The 16,459-nt window shown below is 42.3% G+C and overlaps 1 protein-coding gene across 3 annotated transcripts; it reads right to left on the bottom strand.

Annotated features, from left to right (window-relative positions):
• Positions 1-675: 675 nt before the first annotated feature.
• ZKSCAN4 (zinc finger with KRAB and SCAN domains 4) lies at positions 676-11,831 on the bottom strand. Of its 3 annotated transcripts, none has more exons than XM_014828650.3 (5): positions 11,094-11,831; positions 9,535-9,682; positions 7,320-7,402; positions 6,236-6,356; positions 676-5,260 (listed from the first exon to the last, which is right to left on the bottom strand). In XM_014828650.3, exons 1-5 carry the CDS (start codon positions 11,514-11,516, stop codon positions 4,398-4,400), a joined length of 1,638 nt encoding a protein of 545 aa, XP_014684136.3. In that variant the 5' UTR covers positions 11,517-11,831; the 3' UTR covers positions 676-4,397. The 3 variants fall into 3 exon arrangements, with proteins under 3 accessions (XP_014684136.3, XP_070371532.1, XP_070371531.1); XM_070515431.1 differs by having other exon boundaries at positions 3,916-5,260; positions 11,081-11,212; XM_070515430.1 differs by lacking the exon at positions 11,094-11,831 and adding an exon at positions 10,248-10,374 and having other exon boundaries at positions 3,916-5,260.
• Positions 11,832-16,459: the final 4,628 nt, after the last annotated feature.

Here is a 16,459-nt window from a genome sequence, read left to right as displayed (position 1 = left end):
CCCGGTGGCATAGCACTTAGGTTCATCTGTTCCACTTCACTGGCCCGGGTTCACTGGTCCAGATCCTGGGTGTGGAGCTACACACTGCTCATCAAGCCATGCTGTGGCAGCATCCCACATAGAAGAACTAGAAGAACATACAGCTAGGATACACAACTATGTACTGGGGCTTTAGAGAGGGGATAAAAAGAAAGAGGAAGATTGGCAACAGGTTAGCTCAGGGCCAATCCTCCTCACCAAAAAAAAGCATACCTAAAAAACTTGTTTAGAAATAGGGAAAGAAGACTGTTACTTCTGGAAGTGGGAATGTACTTGCTTTGGGTTCTAGCAGTAGGTGGCAAGGAATCTTGATTTAATAGTACAAAAGAACGAGTTGAATCAATCAATTTCCAGATTCATTCATTTAATAGGAACTCTGCTAGGTGCTGAGGATACATGGGCGAGCTGGTCATTTATCTCATGTCTCAGCCCTTCTATACCCTGAGCTGTTAGTGGGTCTGCAAGGCTACAGATTCCATTTCCCAGGCTCCTAATGCCAATGGGTAGAGCTGGCGGGAGAGCAGAAGGGAGAAAATGGTTAAGTTTCAATGCTTTAGCTAATAACTGAAGTACAGTTATTTTCTGACAGCATGGAAATCATGCAACACGTTATCTGTTTAAGAATTCACTCAGACGAAAGGAATAACCACATGGTTTATTACGTTTATACAAATGAGTTACATAAGGATTGTTCAGATTTTGAAAATCTTGAACAACCTTAAAAATTGGAATAAAAACAGGGATTCGCAAAGGTGTGCAGAGGATTTCACATGATGACCCAATTCCCATAAACAAAATACATGGAACAGGCAGGAATATATCATAGAGTTCAGCTATTAATTGGGAAAGGAGAGCAGGAAATCGTGATATGTTCACATTCCAAGGTCTTAGTTTGATGTAAGTAGAGAGGGATCGCTAATGCCAGAAACCAAGTGAGAAATGTGAGTAGATGCAGAAATGAAAGGCTATTTCGACAATACAAGTGATGTGTTAACAAAAAAGTCCACAGGAAAGTAGTCATCCTGAAATAGTTCCTTAGTAACAATTCCATTTGAAATGTACAAAATAGATGCTACGTATACAAAGCTAGCTAAGAAAAGTTTCCTTATTTGAATCTGTCAGACCCAATTTCAGCTGTTGTCAGGAAAGACAAAAGATAGACTAAAAACGGTTTAGAGAAAAGTAGATAATTGAGTTTACTTAGTTGTTAAAGTTCTCATTACGAATAACTGAGATGGAACCACACAGATGATTTGGGACATCGTTACAAGATAAGAAGATCAACACTGTCATGTAGTTACAGGACACTTTTTTAGATAGTCTTTATTATTAAACAATTTTCATTCCAATATATAGAGGTTTCAGCTAATAAAATGTTTAATCTCAATTTCTCTACCAATGTCAACATCTTCAGGTTATTTACAAAGCACTTCTTATTAGTATCAGCAGATCCTTCAACCCTGTGAGGTAAGCTGTCACTCCTACTATTTTTTTTTTTTTCCCACTAAAGGAAAAGGCAGAGAAACAGAATCTTTTCCAGGGTTATACTGTTTACCAAAATTAAGAACACATCTAGGAGAACTATTCATCAAAACTCTTTTCATTGTAACTATTCATTCTACCCAAGTAGAAAAAAAATGCTATAACCAGCTACTTATTCACACAAAGGAAGAAAAAAGAAAATGGAGAATTTCTGCATTGCTTTTGGTTGGAGAATTGAAGTAGAATGGCTGACTAATCAACACTAAAACTCCTAAAAACAATTTTGAAAAACAGCATTTTATTCCACTTCATATACTGCTTATATCTTTAAGCAGCTTATTTTACTGGACCTGATTTTATCTGAAAATAATATGTTTTTACTATCCTTTTAAATAGGCTAGAATTAAACTCATTTTATAATTCACTTATTTATAAACACACCTTTGTTTTATACAAAAGTGAAGTGTCTTATTATAAATAGACTATCTGCAAAATAATTTTTAAATTTGAAATTACACCATACTTCCAGTTAGTTTTGCAGATAATATTTTGACCATAAAAATGTCAGGGGCTCTCTGGTACTTAGTGAATAAAATTTAAACTCCTTGCTCTGGCACTGAAGGCCCCTATAAGGTATCCGCCTCTTCAAACTTGCCTTATTTACTAAATTTGACAAACTCTGTTAGTCTTTTCAGCTCTCAAACAGGTCACCTTGTCCGTGTAATAACAGCAGCACACAGCCGGAAGTAACTTTTCCCTCCTCAGAACATCCACAGCCTTCAGCTGACCACTCATGAGGCATTTACCATGGCTCTGCCTCATTTACGGGCAAGTGTTACCAATTCGGTTATAGCCTAAGCCCAAGTATGTACGTGCGTGTGCGTGTATGCGTTATCCCTTTCATTATCAGGCACTCCGAAGTATTTTTCTACAATATTTCCCTCCTCTACAGAGAAGTCTTTCAGGCTCAGAAGGAGTAGAGTGAAAGGAGGCACAGTGGTCCTTTGTCAATCTCAGTAAGTTATACGTGTATAATGCTTCTGGTTTGTAAAAGGCTTTCACGTGTATCTCTTCACATGACATAAGAAACAATTAAATACCAAAGAAAAATGAACAGCCTCTAAGATCAAGGCTACTAGCAAATATTTAGGAAAAATAAAGATAAGAAGAGAAAAGGAAATGGCTAGCTTTGTGAAAGTAACAAAAATAAGGTTAATTTAAAAGGAAATTTTAAAAAGCTAGAAAAGATTAACTGGAGAAAGTCTACAGGATTTTGGAAAGCTACAGAAGTTTTAAATTAGACTGCAAGGAGGGGATCGTGAATGCAATGGAAGGTTGTAGGGAAGTGATAAAGGGAGAGCTCTATGGTTTGCAAAGTCCCTAGTCGGCTGTGGTACTTCAGAGCAGGAATCCAGAAAGGTATTTGGGAACAGAAGAGAACACTATGCTGGTGACTGAACAAAACATGGTTATGGATTCCATCAGAAGCAGAATCCATTCTCGGCACAGGCTGGTAAAGCTGGAAGCTGGCGAGATACACTTAGGCATCTAGGAAGAAGATAGCCTCTGAAGAACTCAGTAGAAGGTGATTTGGGTGAAAACACGAGCTATCACAAAATTCTTATTGTGATTAACTCACAACATAGAGCCTTGTCTTCTTATGTTGATACTTAGGATATTGTGGAATCATCTTGGTCAGATACTCAGGATTCCCAATGTATTTCTGAAAAGAAACATTTTTTTCCTACCGCCCATACTCAGGTTCCTATCCTCATTGGTTGCCTCTGACCCCATCTTCCTATTCCCAACCCATAGGGCAGTTTTGAAAACATGAATGATACTTGTTATAAATATTTGGTGTTAATCCTCTGATCTAGAGGAAGTTCAAGCTTAGTTGGCATAAGCCTTGACACACAGTTGACTCTAAGTTGGGAAAGAAAGATAAAGATGGTGTCTTGGCATTTGGTTAGGCCCAAGATAACTAAGAAACAAGCTGCTGAGCATCATAGAATTTATATCACAATTCATAATCATTTTGAGCTGACTTGATAAATTGATTTTTATTTACCTGAATGTGAAAGGTTTCCCCTTAAACGATAGCAAAATTAATGTGAACTAACGTGATTAATGTTGAGTAAAGAATGGAGTGGTAAGGATGGAGCAGTCTCGATGTCTTAATGATAAAGAAGCTGTTTAAGGCATTCTTACCATAAGTACTATGCTGGTGAAGAAATATGGACTCCTCCACCCAACTCTGACTATCTTATGTACTTGGCAATAAATACATTAGATTCACCAAGAATGTAGAACTCAGAGAATTAGACACAAACACAATGGCCTTAGTTAGAAAGTCCTCAGAAATCTAGACAACGTTAGATTTTCAGAGCTATGAAGGTCATTTCACTGGTCTGTTTAATAAATGTTTATAGCACCTATATGCAAGGCACAATGGGGGGTATAAGACATCATCGATCCAACCAACTGGTGAGGGACTCAATATAGGCAAAATGAATAGTCAGAGCAGCCGTCTCCAAATCAGAGCCTCCCACCCAGGAGACATCATGAAGTGCTGGCTGAGGGTGAGGAGCCAGTCTGGACGCCTTTGAAGTCCAGTAGGTAGGAAGAAACTATTTCAGGTCCTACCTCTTCCAGACAACTCTCCCACAGCGTCCTATCAAACAAGGCTTTTTTCCAGTCACCTTATAGCACGTAGAAGATAGTTCATCTCAGCCAGACTCTATCTTTTTCAAACAAACACCCGATGACGTGTAGTGGTAAATTAAGCCCCAGCCCACAATTTCTGCAGTCAGAAGGGCTCCAGGGTGGCTTCAGTTCGGTAGGAATGAGCACCAACTTTGGCATGTTAAGACAATGAGTCACTGTGACAGAATTTTTTTCCCAACATGACTTCTCTGATGTTGAACAAGGTACGAAGTTCGGGTGAAGCCTTTTCCACATGCATCACACTGAAAGGGTTTCTCACCAGTGTGGATTTTTTGATGTTCAATAAGGCTTCTATTTCTAGTGAAACTTCTCTCACACTCATTACATTTATAAGACACGGGAGCCTCAATATGTCCCTCCTGGCTTTCCATCCTAGCCTGACTCTCCCAGCTCTCTCCATGGTCAGGATCCTGAACGTTGTTATCCCCATGGATCCTCTGGTGTCTCAGGAGATGTGAATTCCGCCTAAAGGCCTTGCCACACATGTTGCACTGGTACGGCTTCTCCCCGGTGTGGATTCTGTGGTGTTCAAGGAGGCTGCAGCTCTGGCTGAAAGTCTTCCCACAGTCATCACACTCGTAGGGCTTCTCCCCAGTGTGAGTTCTCTGGTGTTTGATAAGGTTTGAACTGTGACTAAAGACCTTGCCACAGTCTTCACACTCATATGGCTTCTCACCAGTGTGGACCCTCTGATGAATGACAAGGGCAGAGCTCCCGATGAAGGTCTTGCCACAGTCTTCACATTCGTAGGGTTTCTCCCCAGTGTGGATTCTCCTGTGTTTAGTCAGGCCTGAACTCTGAGCAAAACTCTTTCCACATTCATGACAATAGTGCCGCCTACTCCCAGTGGCATTTTTCTGTTTTCTTTGTAACCTGCCCTCCTGTTCACCAGGTTCTACACGTGTAGGAGTCTGGCCAACAGCTTCACCCAGGTGGGATGGTATTTTCCCAGGTTCCTCTTCTGGATGTTCCTCATCTGGAGGCAAGTCCCTGATCTTAGTCTGTATTTCACCACCTGAAATAACAAATGGCCAGCAACTGTCAATTATGCTCTGCCAAGGAGGAAAGCTCTGTGATGAGTCCCAGGGAGGCAAGAATTACAGAGGTCTATATAGGCCATGGGTGAAGAGTGAGGTGCAAGAATAAGGATGGAAATAAAGAGGGAGAACAGGGGTGCTGGGGAGGAGGGAGACCTGAGAATGAGAATGGGGCCACTGGAAGACGGGTACAAACTGGGAATGGAGGGAAGGTGGTGATGACTGAGGACGGTGCTGGGGATACATGGAGAGGCTCCAAGTTCTAAGGATAGTAAAGCAGGGCCATGCATCTAAGACTAGATACTAAAAGAGCTGAGCAGAAGGTGACAGTAAACAAGACAAGTGAAAGGACTTCTGAAGCCTTCTGTAAGAAACAGGGAAAGTGGGGACTCAGAAATTAGTCCCTAACCAATGAAAAGTGCAGTCATCTCTCACTGTGCATCAGGCAGAGGCAGTCCCCCAAATTAAATTGGCTTCTGTGCTGGGAAATCTGAGTTGGAGCCCCCACTGTGCCACTAATGAGCTATGTGAACTCAGACAAGTCAGGCAGTCTTGTCAGGCACCCTCATCTCTAATGTCAGGCTCTGTAGTCAATCTCTAGGTCACTGCTAGCCCTCACATCTACGGTCCCATGGCCCATTTCCTGAAGAGACCCCTCAGGCCTCCTCTTCTGTCAGGGCTAGCAACATTTACTAAGCATCTACTATGAGCCAGACCTGTACTAAGAGTTATACCTACCTGATCCCACTTAAACTGACTAGAATACTGGCAGGGCAGAGAAGAAAGCAAGGTCAGGATTAAGGAGCTAGTCACACAGCTGGTTAGGAGCTGGGGTTCAGAAGCGGTGGTTCTGAATCCAAACATAATTCAAACAGCTGCTAACAGCCCAGGAGGTTCTCATACACATAGGAAGCCAAGAAACCTGATGAGAAATCAGTGCCCATCAGTCTTACCCAGGGAGATCAGGCCGCCACAGTTCTGCCTTTCATCTCTGAAGAAGTTCACCTGAGGTGAATCCAACTGAGTCCACCCAGGAGTGAGGGTCAGGGCCACATCTTCCATTTTCAGCAGCCCCTGAAACAATAAGTAATCATACCTAGTTCCTCTGGCCCAAAATCATTCCCAAAGCTGGGTACATGCAATGAAGGAACACCCTCTATAAAGGGGCTCTTTAAAAAAGAGCAAGAGTGGCACCCTTATTCCTGTCTCTAAGAATACCTTTGTCCAAAAAGTAAATATCAAAGGAAAGAAATATTACACACATTAGGATAAGTACTTTCATATAAATATCTAAACAGTCCAGAAAGTGAAAAGATTTGGAAAACAAGGACCAATGCAGTGAAAGGAGTGGAACCACATCCAAACCTTCCAAAAGATTTGTGGTGTGCTTTGGCAAAGTGGTAGTGGGGGTTCATTTATATTAATGATTTTTAAAATACAATGAAATCTAGGTCTGAGGTGAAAATAACCAGGGAAAACATAAATACTACAGAGCCTCAAACACTGAAATCTTCAAGCAGGACATAAAAGACTGGATAAGAAATTAAAATCCAAGTTAAGTAAAGATTGTTCAGGTTGTAATATTAATCCTCAGACCCAAAGAACATGCCAGATCTCTTCCTCCGAGTAAGTTCCTAAAGGGCAGAGGGCACATCTTATATCCCTCACTACAGCACAGTTTATGACACTTCAAAAAAAACAAAACTAAATCACTATCACAACAAAATCTTCAGTTGGTATTTGCTAAATTGCCCTTGTTGAAGAAGAAAATCCTGTTGATGAAGGCGCTGACCAAACAGATGGGGTAAAGACTATCAGGGAAGCACAGACTACCCCCCACCCCCTCAAGCCACAGGTAAAACAGGAAAATCCTCTTAACTGGGCACCAAATAAAGGCCAACAATAACAAGCCTTGGGATTGATGAGAAAACTGAAACTCCATATGTATCTAGGATGAAGGGGGAGGAGTGGGGAGAAAGGAATCCAACAGAAGCAAAAAGGCTGAGTGCTAGGGGAGGGAGAGGGGCTCCAGCTCACCTGGGACTCTGGGGAGAGCCTGGCAGCTCCGGCTGCATCTTCTCTGCAGCGCCCTCCCGCGGCAAGCCCAGGAACCTGGAGAACTAAGAAGGAAAGCAGTTCTGGATGAGATCTACCCTGGCATTCGGCCTCCCTGCCCTGTGGAACCCAAGTTCAAACACTGCATTGATGAATTCCTGCCAAGAAGTTTATAGAGTATGCTCCCTTCTAAACGTCCTGATCCCTACCAGTTCAAATCCTAGGGCCTAAGAGATGTGCTGTGCTCCTGCAGATACACAAAATCGATGGGCAGGATCCTCAGCAGGAAGAATGAAATGAAAGCAACATAAAAACAAAACAAAGCTTCCCATTTGAAAATCCCTTATTCTTGAATTTTGCTAAGAGAGGGGACAAGAGGATTTTTGTTGTTATTGTTAAAATCTCCTGAGTAGCTCTTAGGGTGCTTTCTGCTTTAGTTTTAAGAAAGTAAGAGGAGTCAGAAGAAGCTGGGTCCAGAAAGGAAGAAATGGAAGTCTGCTTATACAGAACTTGCTCGAATTCGAGAGAAGTAAAGGGGAACTTCAGGTTTTCCTATAAGAGGTGAACTTTGCAAAGGACAGAAAACAAGTTAGTTTAGGCTGCTGAGAAATAAAGATGGCATGTTGGCTGGTGTGTCCCAGTGCTGCGTGTCTTGGGAATCTGCCCAAATGTTCACAGCACATGGAGAACACCCTGGAACATATTCCTACTGAGCAATTTTCACCCTGTTCTACTCACACACTGAGGGTTAAGATCTATACTCTGATGTGCAGCAGTCCCACAGTCTCTGGAATATTCTGGCTGGCTTTACATATTTTGCCTTATAGTCTTCATAGCACTTACCAATATCTAAAATTGTATTATTAATTTATCTACTATCTTCCCTACTAGACTAGATGGAACAAGAAATCCATCTTACTGACAACTCGATCCCTGGTGCCTACAACACTGGCTATCATATAGGGGCCTCCATAAATATATGTTAAATGAATGGAGATCACTTTGATGTTGAAAAATCAATTCTTTCAAATCACCAATTTTAGTAATGTCTTATTTACTATCTCCAGCTTTTGCTGGGAAAGCTCTCCACAGGCTTTCCCTGAGGGAGTATCTCTTTCCTGTTTCCCTCATCCTAGCTCGCTGACCCCCACTTCTAGTGTTTTCAAAGTCATCTCTTCTACTTGGACTGTCCTCATTCTTCTACTCTGAATCTAGAGTTCCTCTGTGGTCTATTGGTAACTCCCAACAAACAAACCAAGAGCCCAGGGATCAGGCAGCTCCCATTTAGCTGGTAAGGAGATTGCCTCCTAAGGTGAGTGCTGGCTGTTTCATGCTGACCCAAGACCAACACAGGTCACACACAGGAAGTGGAGGAGGCACGGATGCTGGTGCTGCCTGGCTCGTCCCTTGGTCACACCAACGCCAGCACTGACAGATAATGCCCATTCCCATGGACCTGGCTAGTGGGCACAGCTCCTTCATACCTAGAGGTGAAATCCAAGAGCGTAAAGAACATAAGTGTGGAGTAAGAAGACCAGGCTCGGGTCCCAGCTTTGCCAAAGAGGAATGAATAAAATACTAGGAGAACCCAGGTTCCATCCAGGTTCCCCAAAGAAAGGCCCCGGATCCTGCCTCTGTGGCCTGCCAGGCCTCTTTCTTCCCCTGCAGCCTTTAGCTCTTCATAGCATCCACTCTGTACCTCAGCTCTCTCTCCAGAGTCCCTCAAATCTCCTTCCCTCTGCCCCAAAGATGATATTCTTAGGAAAACACTGAGGTTTCAGCTCTATCTTTCCCCTTCCCATGCACTCCAGACCTGAAAGCTATGGTTGCCTGGCTGGGGGCTTTATTTTGTCTGGCTACCACCCCTCCCTACTTCTCAGGCACGCGTGGGAAAGAGCATAGCCGAAGCAAGGATTCCCTGGCTAGCACCCTGGGGAGTCCTTTGCTCTCCAGGGAGGGTCCCTGTGGGCTCCACCTGTCCAGCTGGCCCCACTGCTGGGGACAGGCAGCTGGGACCCGTACTGCAGGCGAAGAGGCTGTGGTTGTCTGAAATTTCCCTTTTAGTCGCAGTCTCAAAGTCAAGTAGATCTGTGATGGGCATATACAGGACGTGTCAACAGATCTGTCTTTCAGGTGATCCTTCAATTAAACTAGATGAAGTCTGCAGAATTCACACTGCCCAGAAGATAATACTCACCCCTGTCTGGTAAGGACTGGGATCCCAGAGACTCATGCTTGTGCAGAGCCTTCATCGGCTGGAACTGGGTACTTCGTGACCTCTGAGTTGGTGTCAACACTGCCATCTTGCAACAGAGCAGTTCTTGCCCCTGGTCACCACCTGGGACCTAGAAGTCATTCATTTATTTGTTCATCAAACACTTCTATCATGCTCTTGATGTGCTAGTACTTTCTATTTTCCAGGCACTATTTCTAACAGCTTTACAAATATTAACTCACTTAATGCTTATAACAACAACTCTACGAGCTAGGGACTACTATTATCTGAATTTTTGTAACGGGGAAACTGAGGGACAGAGTTTAAGCAACTTGCCCAAGGTCAGCCAGCTAATAAGTGGCAATGCTAGGATGGGAGCTTAGGCAGAATGACTCCAGAGCCCATGCTCTTAAGCATTACTCTGTGCTCCCTCATTAAATATATTTGTGCTTTTATGAAAACTCTTTAGGAATTGGTGCTAAGTTCTTATATAATACTAATATCTCTTCTTATCTGAAAAATGAGGATAATAGTTTCCAGCTTACAGGGTTTGGGGAACCAGTATATAAGATCACAGTATGTGAAATCACCTAACGCAGGGCTTAGCATATGGTGCGTCCTCATTAAATACAGGTTTCCTTCTGAATATTTGTAACTAATTAGTTTTCAAGTCATTTTCATGATCATTAGCTCACCTGCAGCTGAGAACGTCCCACATCCTCTATAAAGAATGAAGAGCCTGAAGCTAAGAGACTTGAAATGATTTTTCACTGTCACAGGTCTAGGGGGCACTAATGTCAACTCAAGAACCTTGGGCTCCTGGTTATGGGGTTAGAAGCCTTTACTGTGGTCATGTATCCCCTGAAAAGAAGGCACAAGGACACAGGATAACGCAAAGGGAAAACAGTCTCATACAACAAGCAGGAAGATGCAGATAAAAATGACCCAGGGGTTCCTACCCTGTGGTCGGTGGACTCCCTCTCAAGAGTTCCATGAAAGGGAATAGGAAAAATATTATTTTTACTAGCCTTTAAGCAAAATTTAGCTTCCTTTATGAATTTCCTTCAGTTATGAATGGAAGCAACAAACCACGGTATTAGAAACAGTACACAGGAATCTGTCACCAATAGAAACTGCAGACGTTTTCACATCACGTTACAACCAGGTAAATAGTGTTAAAGTCATTCATGCCTGTCAAAGTCATTCATCACCACTTTAAAATTGTACCAGAGTTATTGGGCCTGTCCCTAGATATTACTATTTAATGCATTAATTTTTAAAAACACATAACTTTATCATAAATTTGTTTAATGCCTTGCTAACTGTATTTCAATATAGTTGAGTACTTTTGTAATCCTTTATATTTTCCTTATGTATTTCAAAATATTATTATCCCTGGACTTCACCTTACTGCCAAAGAGGTTCATGACACAAAAAGAGATTGAGAACTTCTGATCTTAAAGAAATGCCTCTCGCTTGGATCTTGAGATTTCAGCAAGAAACAGACCACACCTCTCAGATACTAAACCTGTTCTCTCTACCTGCGACATCGGCTCATCCAGCTGCCTCTCCAAATACTCCAACAGCACTACCACCTCCTCCCCGCTCTCGGGATGCTGCTCCCGCACCCAGGTCTGGAGGTCCCCCGGCAGGATGGTCAGGAACTGCTCCAGCACCAGCAGCTCCAGGATCTGCTCCTTGCTGTGCATCTCGGGCCGCAGCCACAGTCGGCAGAGCTCCCGGAGCCGGCTCAGCGCCTCGCGGGGCCCCTCAGCCTCGGGGTAGCGGAAGCCCCGGAAGCGCTGGCGCAAGCGCTCGGGGCCCGGAGCGGGGCTGCCGGGTGCGCCCACCTCTGCGGCCAAGGCGGAGGCTTCCTCCTTCTCCACTTTCACCGTTAAGATCCCTGTTAAGTCCTCTGCAGATTGGGGGTCCAAGGCTGCGCTTTCCTTCGATTCTCTGGCCATCCTGGGCCAAGGCAGTTCTTGGGCCTCACTTTAGCTGGGAGCTGTATTTCTCGAGAAAATTCTTGAACGGTGGGAAATCAGTGTTAGCCAGTAAAACTGCAAGTGGTCCCCTTCCCCGTGCCCAGGACACCCCTGGGGCGCAGCTGCACAGATTTCTCCTTGCAGTCCTTGCCTTTGCAGCGTCCTTCTCTGCACCCCACGCCGAAATCCACAATAAGTATCCTCAAAGGATGTCCTAGTGAAGAGTGAATACCCACCAAATGCGGGAGAAAAATTGAGGTTGGGGCACAGGAAGCCTCGGTGGGAATCAGTGCCACTTCCTGGGCTCTCTAGGAATCGCCTCTCGGTGGTTGTCCCCGAGTTAACACGTTAGCAACCACGTCTTTGCCTCCGCTCGTGGGAGGCGGATAAGGGAAGGACAAAGAAAGGACGACAGGCTCTGCATCATAAGAAATAAGAAGAGACTAAGAACTAAGGCTAAATCTTTAAATCCCGTAGGATGCTGGTACTGCATCAATGCTCTGATGTGCTAAACAGCTGGCATAAAATTGACATTAAAATTTAGAAGAAAGCAGGGCTTTCTCAGAGCCCTTAGAGCTCTGGGCAGGAGGACCTTCAGTTTCTCTCAGAAACATCAAAAAGCAGAACGTAGCCTGGGCACTTGGTTGGAGAAAGCAGCGGCTGCCCCTGGTCCTTGCCTGGCTCCAACTGCCTGCACTCTCTTTCCTCCCCTTCAAGGCCAAACTTCTTGAAAGAAAACCCGCCTATCTCTGACTCTAGTCCTCACCTCCCACTCATGCTTAACACATTGTAGGCGGCAAACTGACAACAAAGCCATTGAGATTGCTCCTGCAAAAGCAGCTGGAGATTCCCCCTCCTGCAGTGCGCCCCACCAGCTACCGTTTTCCATTTTCCGTGGCCTCTCAGGCAACCAGGCTTATGCTGTTCCCCATTTCCAGACACCCTCTAGTCCCTGGCTTCAGGGACTCTATTCTCCCTGGCTTTCCTTCTTTTTGTTTCCTCCCAGCCCTCATTCACAGTCTCTCATAGTGGTTAGATCCACAGACTCTCCATCCAGGTTACTTGGGTTCATAATCCTGGTTTTACCACTTACTAGTGGGGTGACCTTGGTAAGTTACTTAACCTCTCTGTGTCTGACTTTCCCAATCTATAAACAGAGATAGTAATGGTAGATAGGGATGTTGTGAGCATTAGCTGTGTTTTTTGTGCTTAGAACAATGCCTGGCCTGTAATAAGCTAGGCCTGCCCCAAATGGAAGGAAGACTGGAGATTCCTTTAAACCAGAGACAGGAGGAGATTTTAAGTGACTGCAAAGTTATTTTGCTGGCCTGAGATGTCAGTAAGTCCCATTTCTACCCTGTGGAATGGAGAGCCTAGAAAATGCAAGTTTGGTAGAAGTTTACCAAGTGGAAAAATACCATGCTGGTACCTGCCTGAGTTTTTAACCCCTCAGTGTATCCCTCTGCAGTTGAAAGGATAATAAGGAATGGATAGAACTTAAGAAATGAGAAGTCCCAAAGGCTGCTACAAAAGAAAATTACTAGAGAATAGTTTTTTCTCTTGATGAGCTGCCACAGGAGGGACCGGGCACTGCCAGGAAGTATTGTTGGCAAAGTAAGTGAATCCGAATCTAGTTAAATTTCTAGATCCTAATACTCGTGTATAGGTGAGATACAGAAGCCAATTAAGGTATCAGTTTTTAAACTCTGCAGCACATTAAAATCATTGGGGAGGTTATAAAACATCCCGATACCTTGGATGCAACCAAGATCAATCAAATCAGAATGTCAGAGGGTGGGACTCAGGCATGAATAACTTAAAAAATTTCCTAGATGATTCCAATATGCAGGTGAGTTTGAGAATTAATGAATTAAGTGATACTTAAAAGATGCAATCAATGAAATCCAGAATGTGGGACATTATACAGAACAGAAGATCCAGATTTTTCAACAAATAAATGGCATTTTTTGAAAAGACAGAGGAGAAAGGGGAACTGTCATAGATTAAAACAGACTGAATAGATAAATTACCCAAGTGATTGTAAACCTTATTAGGACCCTGATCAGAACAAAACAACGATAAAAATACGTATTTGAGACAACTGGGAAAACTAGAACACAGTGACATTAAGGAATTACTATCAATTTAGTTGCCCCAATGATATTATGGTTATGTTAGGAAAAAAGTCCTCAGTGGCTAGAAATTTATACTGCTGTGCTTCTACTTGTAGGTGAACTGATATGTCTGGATTTGCTTTAACATATTCAGAGAGAAATAGAGAAAGAAACAAAGAAAATAGCAGAAAGATGATAGTTGTTGAAGCTGGGTGAGAAGCATATGGGGGTTCGCTGTAATAGTCTCTTTACACTTATGCATGTTTGAAATTCTCCATAGTAATTTTCTTTGAAATTAAACAAAATCCCACCTTCCTTCCTGAATAATTCAGTCCAAAAGCCTTTAGGTGGGGCCAAAGGAAGTGGAAGAGGAGGTGGCAGCCCAACCCACAGTGAGTCTGGAGTCCAAGTGGAGTGAGGAGAGTGTTCACACTGGTGAGGGGAGGGCGCTGTAGCAGGAAAATTGACACTGATACATTACTACCATCTATTCCACAGACCCCATTCAAATTTCAGCAACCTTAAGACTTGAGGTCTGAGCCCAACTGAGAGGAGCGAGAAGACATGAGCAAGAAGACACTCAGGAAGGATTAATACAAGTAAATATATTTAAGATATTGCGAGCCAGGTTTCTCAGGTCAGAGACGGAGTTACAAACATGGAAAAGCGAAAGGCCAAAATGAGTCTTGTAGTGTTGGATTGGAACCGAAGGTGCCAGCATGAACTCAATGTCCCCTAATCTATAGTTACTTATAGACATAAATATAAATGTAGGCATGTAGATGTATACTTGATAAATGGTGCTGTAATATTTTGATGTCCAATTTGGGAAAAAATTTGGTTTACACATGCACAAAAATTAATTCCAGTAGTTTAAAGACTTAAAAGTCAAAAAGCATAACTTTCACATTTTTAGAAGAAAATCAGGAAAAGTTCATGATGCTCTTGAGTAAAGCAGGATTTCTTTTAAAATCCACAACCTGCACAAAATGTGTAGGAAAAAATTAGTAAATTTGACATCACTAAAATTTAAAACTACATCAAAATATACTAGAAACAAGTAGAAATGACAAACAAAAGACTGACAGAAGATATTTACAACCCATATAATCAACAAAGATCAATACCCAGAACATACAATGAACTTCTACAAATAAACAAGAAAAAAGCCAATAAACGGGAAAATTGACAAGGAATACTCACAGGGAATTCACAGATGAGGAATTAGGAACAGCCAATAAACATAAGCAAACATCCTTAACCTCATTAGTAATTAGGAAAAGGCAAATTTTAAGTCATTTCATACCTACACCTCAGCAAAATGTTACAGTGTTTCAATAGTATTTGCTGGCAAGAATGTGAGAAATTGTGAACTCTCATCCACTGCTGATGGGTGTATAAGCAGGTACAGTCATCTTAAGAAGCAATTTCAAAATATATACTAAAGTTGATAATAATATACATATGCACTCAATAGCTTTAAATTATCTAACTTATAGGAGCTCTTGTACAAGAACAAGAATGTTAATTGAGTCACTATTCTGAGCCAGAAACTGTTTTAGGTGTTCAGGATACAACAGAGACAAAAAGACAAAGATCTCTGCCCTCATAGAGTTTATATTCCAGTGAGGGCTGACACACAAAAAAATAAACTATGAGCAGAATAAATACACAAATTTCAATAGAAAGTTATGAGCACAATGATTAAAATAAAAGAATACAATAAAATCAGGATACAAGACCCTGAGCATTTTTACCCCCAGCCTATTCCTCAGGATTGTTTATGCAGCTGGTAATCTTGCAAGATGAGATAACGCATCCCCGTGGATGATTAACAGGCTTGCTTAACTGCTTGTTATAAAAGCTGCAGATCCCCTAAATTCAGGCTTCCCTGGATGCAACACAGACACACTTGTAGGTACAGCATCCATCTGTGCCTGTCATGTCACCTCCTGCGGACTTGGGGGCAAGAGCAGTGGGTGCAAATATGATGACGCTCATGCTTTTTGCTATCTATGAGTAATAAATATTAGGCTTGCTATCTATGAAAAATAGGCTGGCAAAAATAAAGTGATCAAGGCCTTGTATCCTTGATACAAGTAACAAGATACATCAGAGCACAGACAGCCCAAGGAGAACTGTCTCTCCTAATAAGGTTTTTGGGAATTGAGAAAGAGTAACAATTACAATGACTTTGAAATAGTGTGGCTAAGTAGGGGGACCATTGATGCATTGGAGAAAGGCAGTGAAATTCTGAAGGCAAAGCATGAAAAGCATAGGGCCTCCCTGGAATCATATAAAGTCCATTGTTTCTGACCCAGGAAACTCATATTTTATGCCATATGCCATGAAACAATAACAAGCTAAGTTAATTAGCTTGTTAGTAGAGTACAATCAAATCCTAGACCCAAAAAATCTGAGAAAATATACCCAAAACCCCTTGTCAATGCCCCTTTTGGTCTTATCTGTTCTTCGGTCCATGACTTTGATTACGCATACTGATACATCTCATGGTTTGGAGAATCTTCTTTAGACTTACATATTCCCTTTCAGTGTTATGGTGATAAAGCTTCGCATGCATAACTATTTTTTAATAATTCCAATTCATTCAAGACATATACATATGTTGGCATAGTAGGCCAGTACTCACTATAGACGTATTTAAACTCCTGCACTGCTTTTACTTCTTGAAGAGAAGTCACCTTACTGTCAGACAAAATTAAAGACATGATATTATGACTAATTTGTAGACCCTCTAAAAATATTTCAGTTTGTGAACTCCTCCCTATGATCACTTTTAAAGACTCC

This window comes from Equus asinus, chromosome 8 (genome assembly GCF_041296235.1).
Source record: "Equus asinus isolate D_3611 breed Donkey chromosome 8, EquAss-T2T_v2, whole genome shotgun sequence".
Taxonomy (NCBI): domain Eukaryota; kingdom Metazoa; phylum Chordata; class Mammalia; order Perissodactyla; family Equidae; genus Equus; species Equus asinus.
Note: the sequence above shows the minus strand (reverse complement) of the source record. Positions and strands in the feature narration are given on the sequence as shown.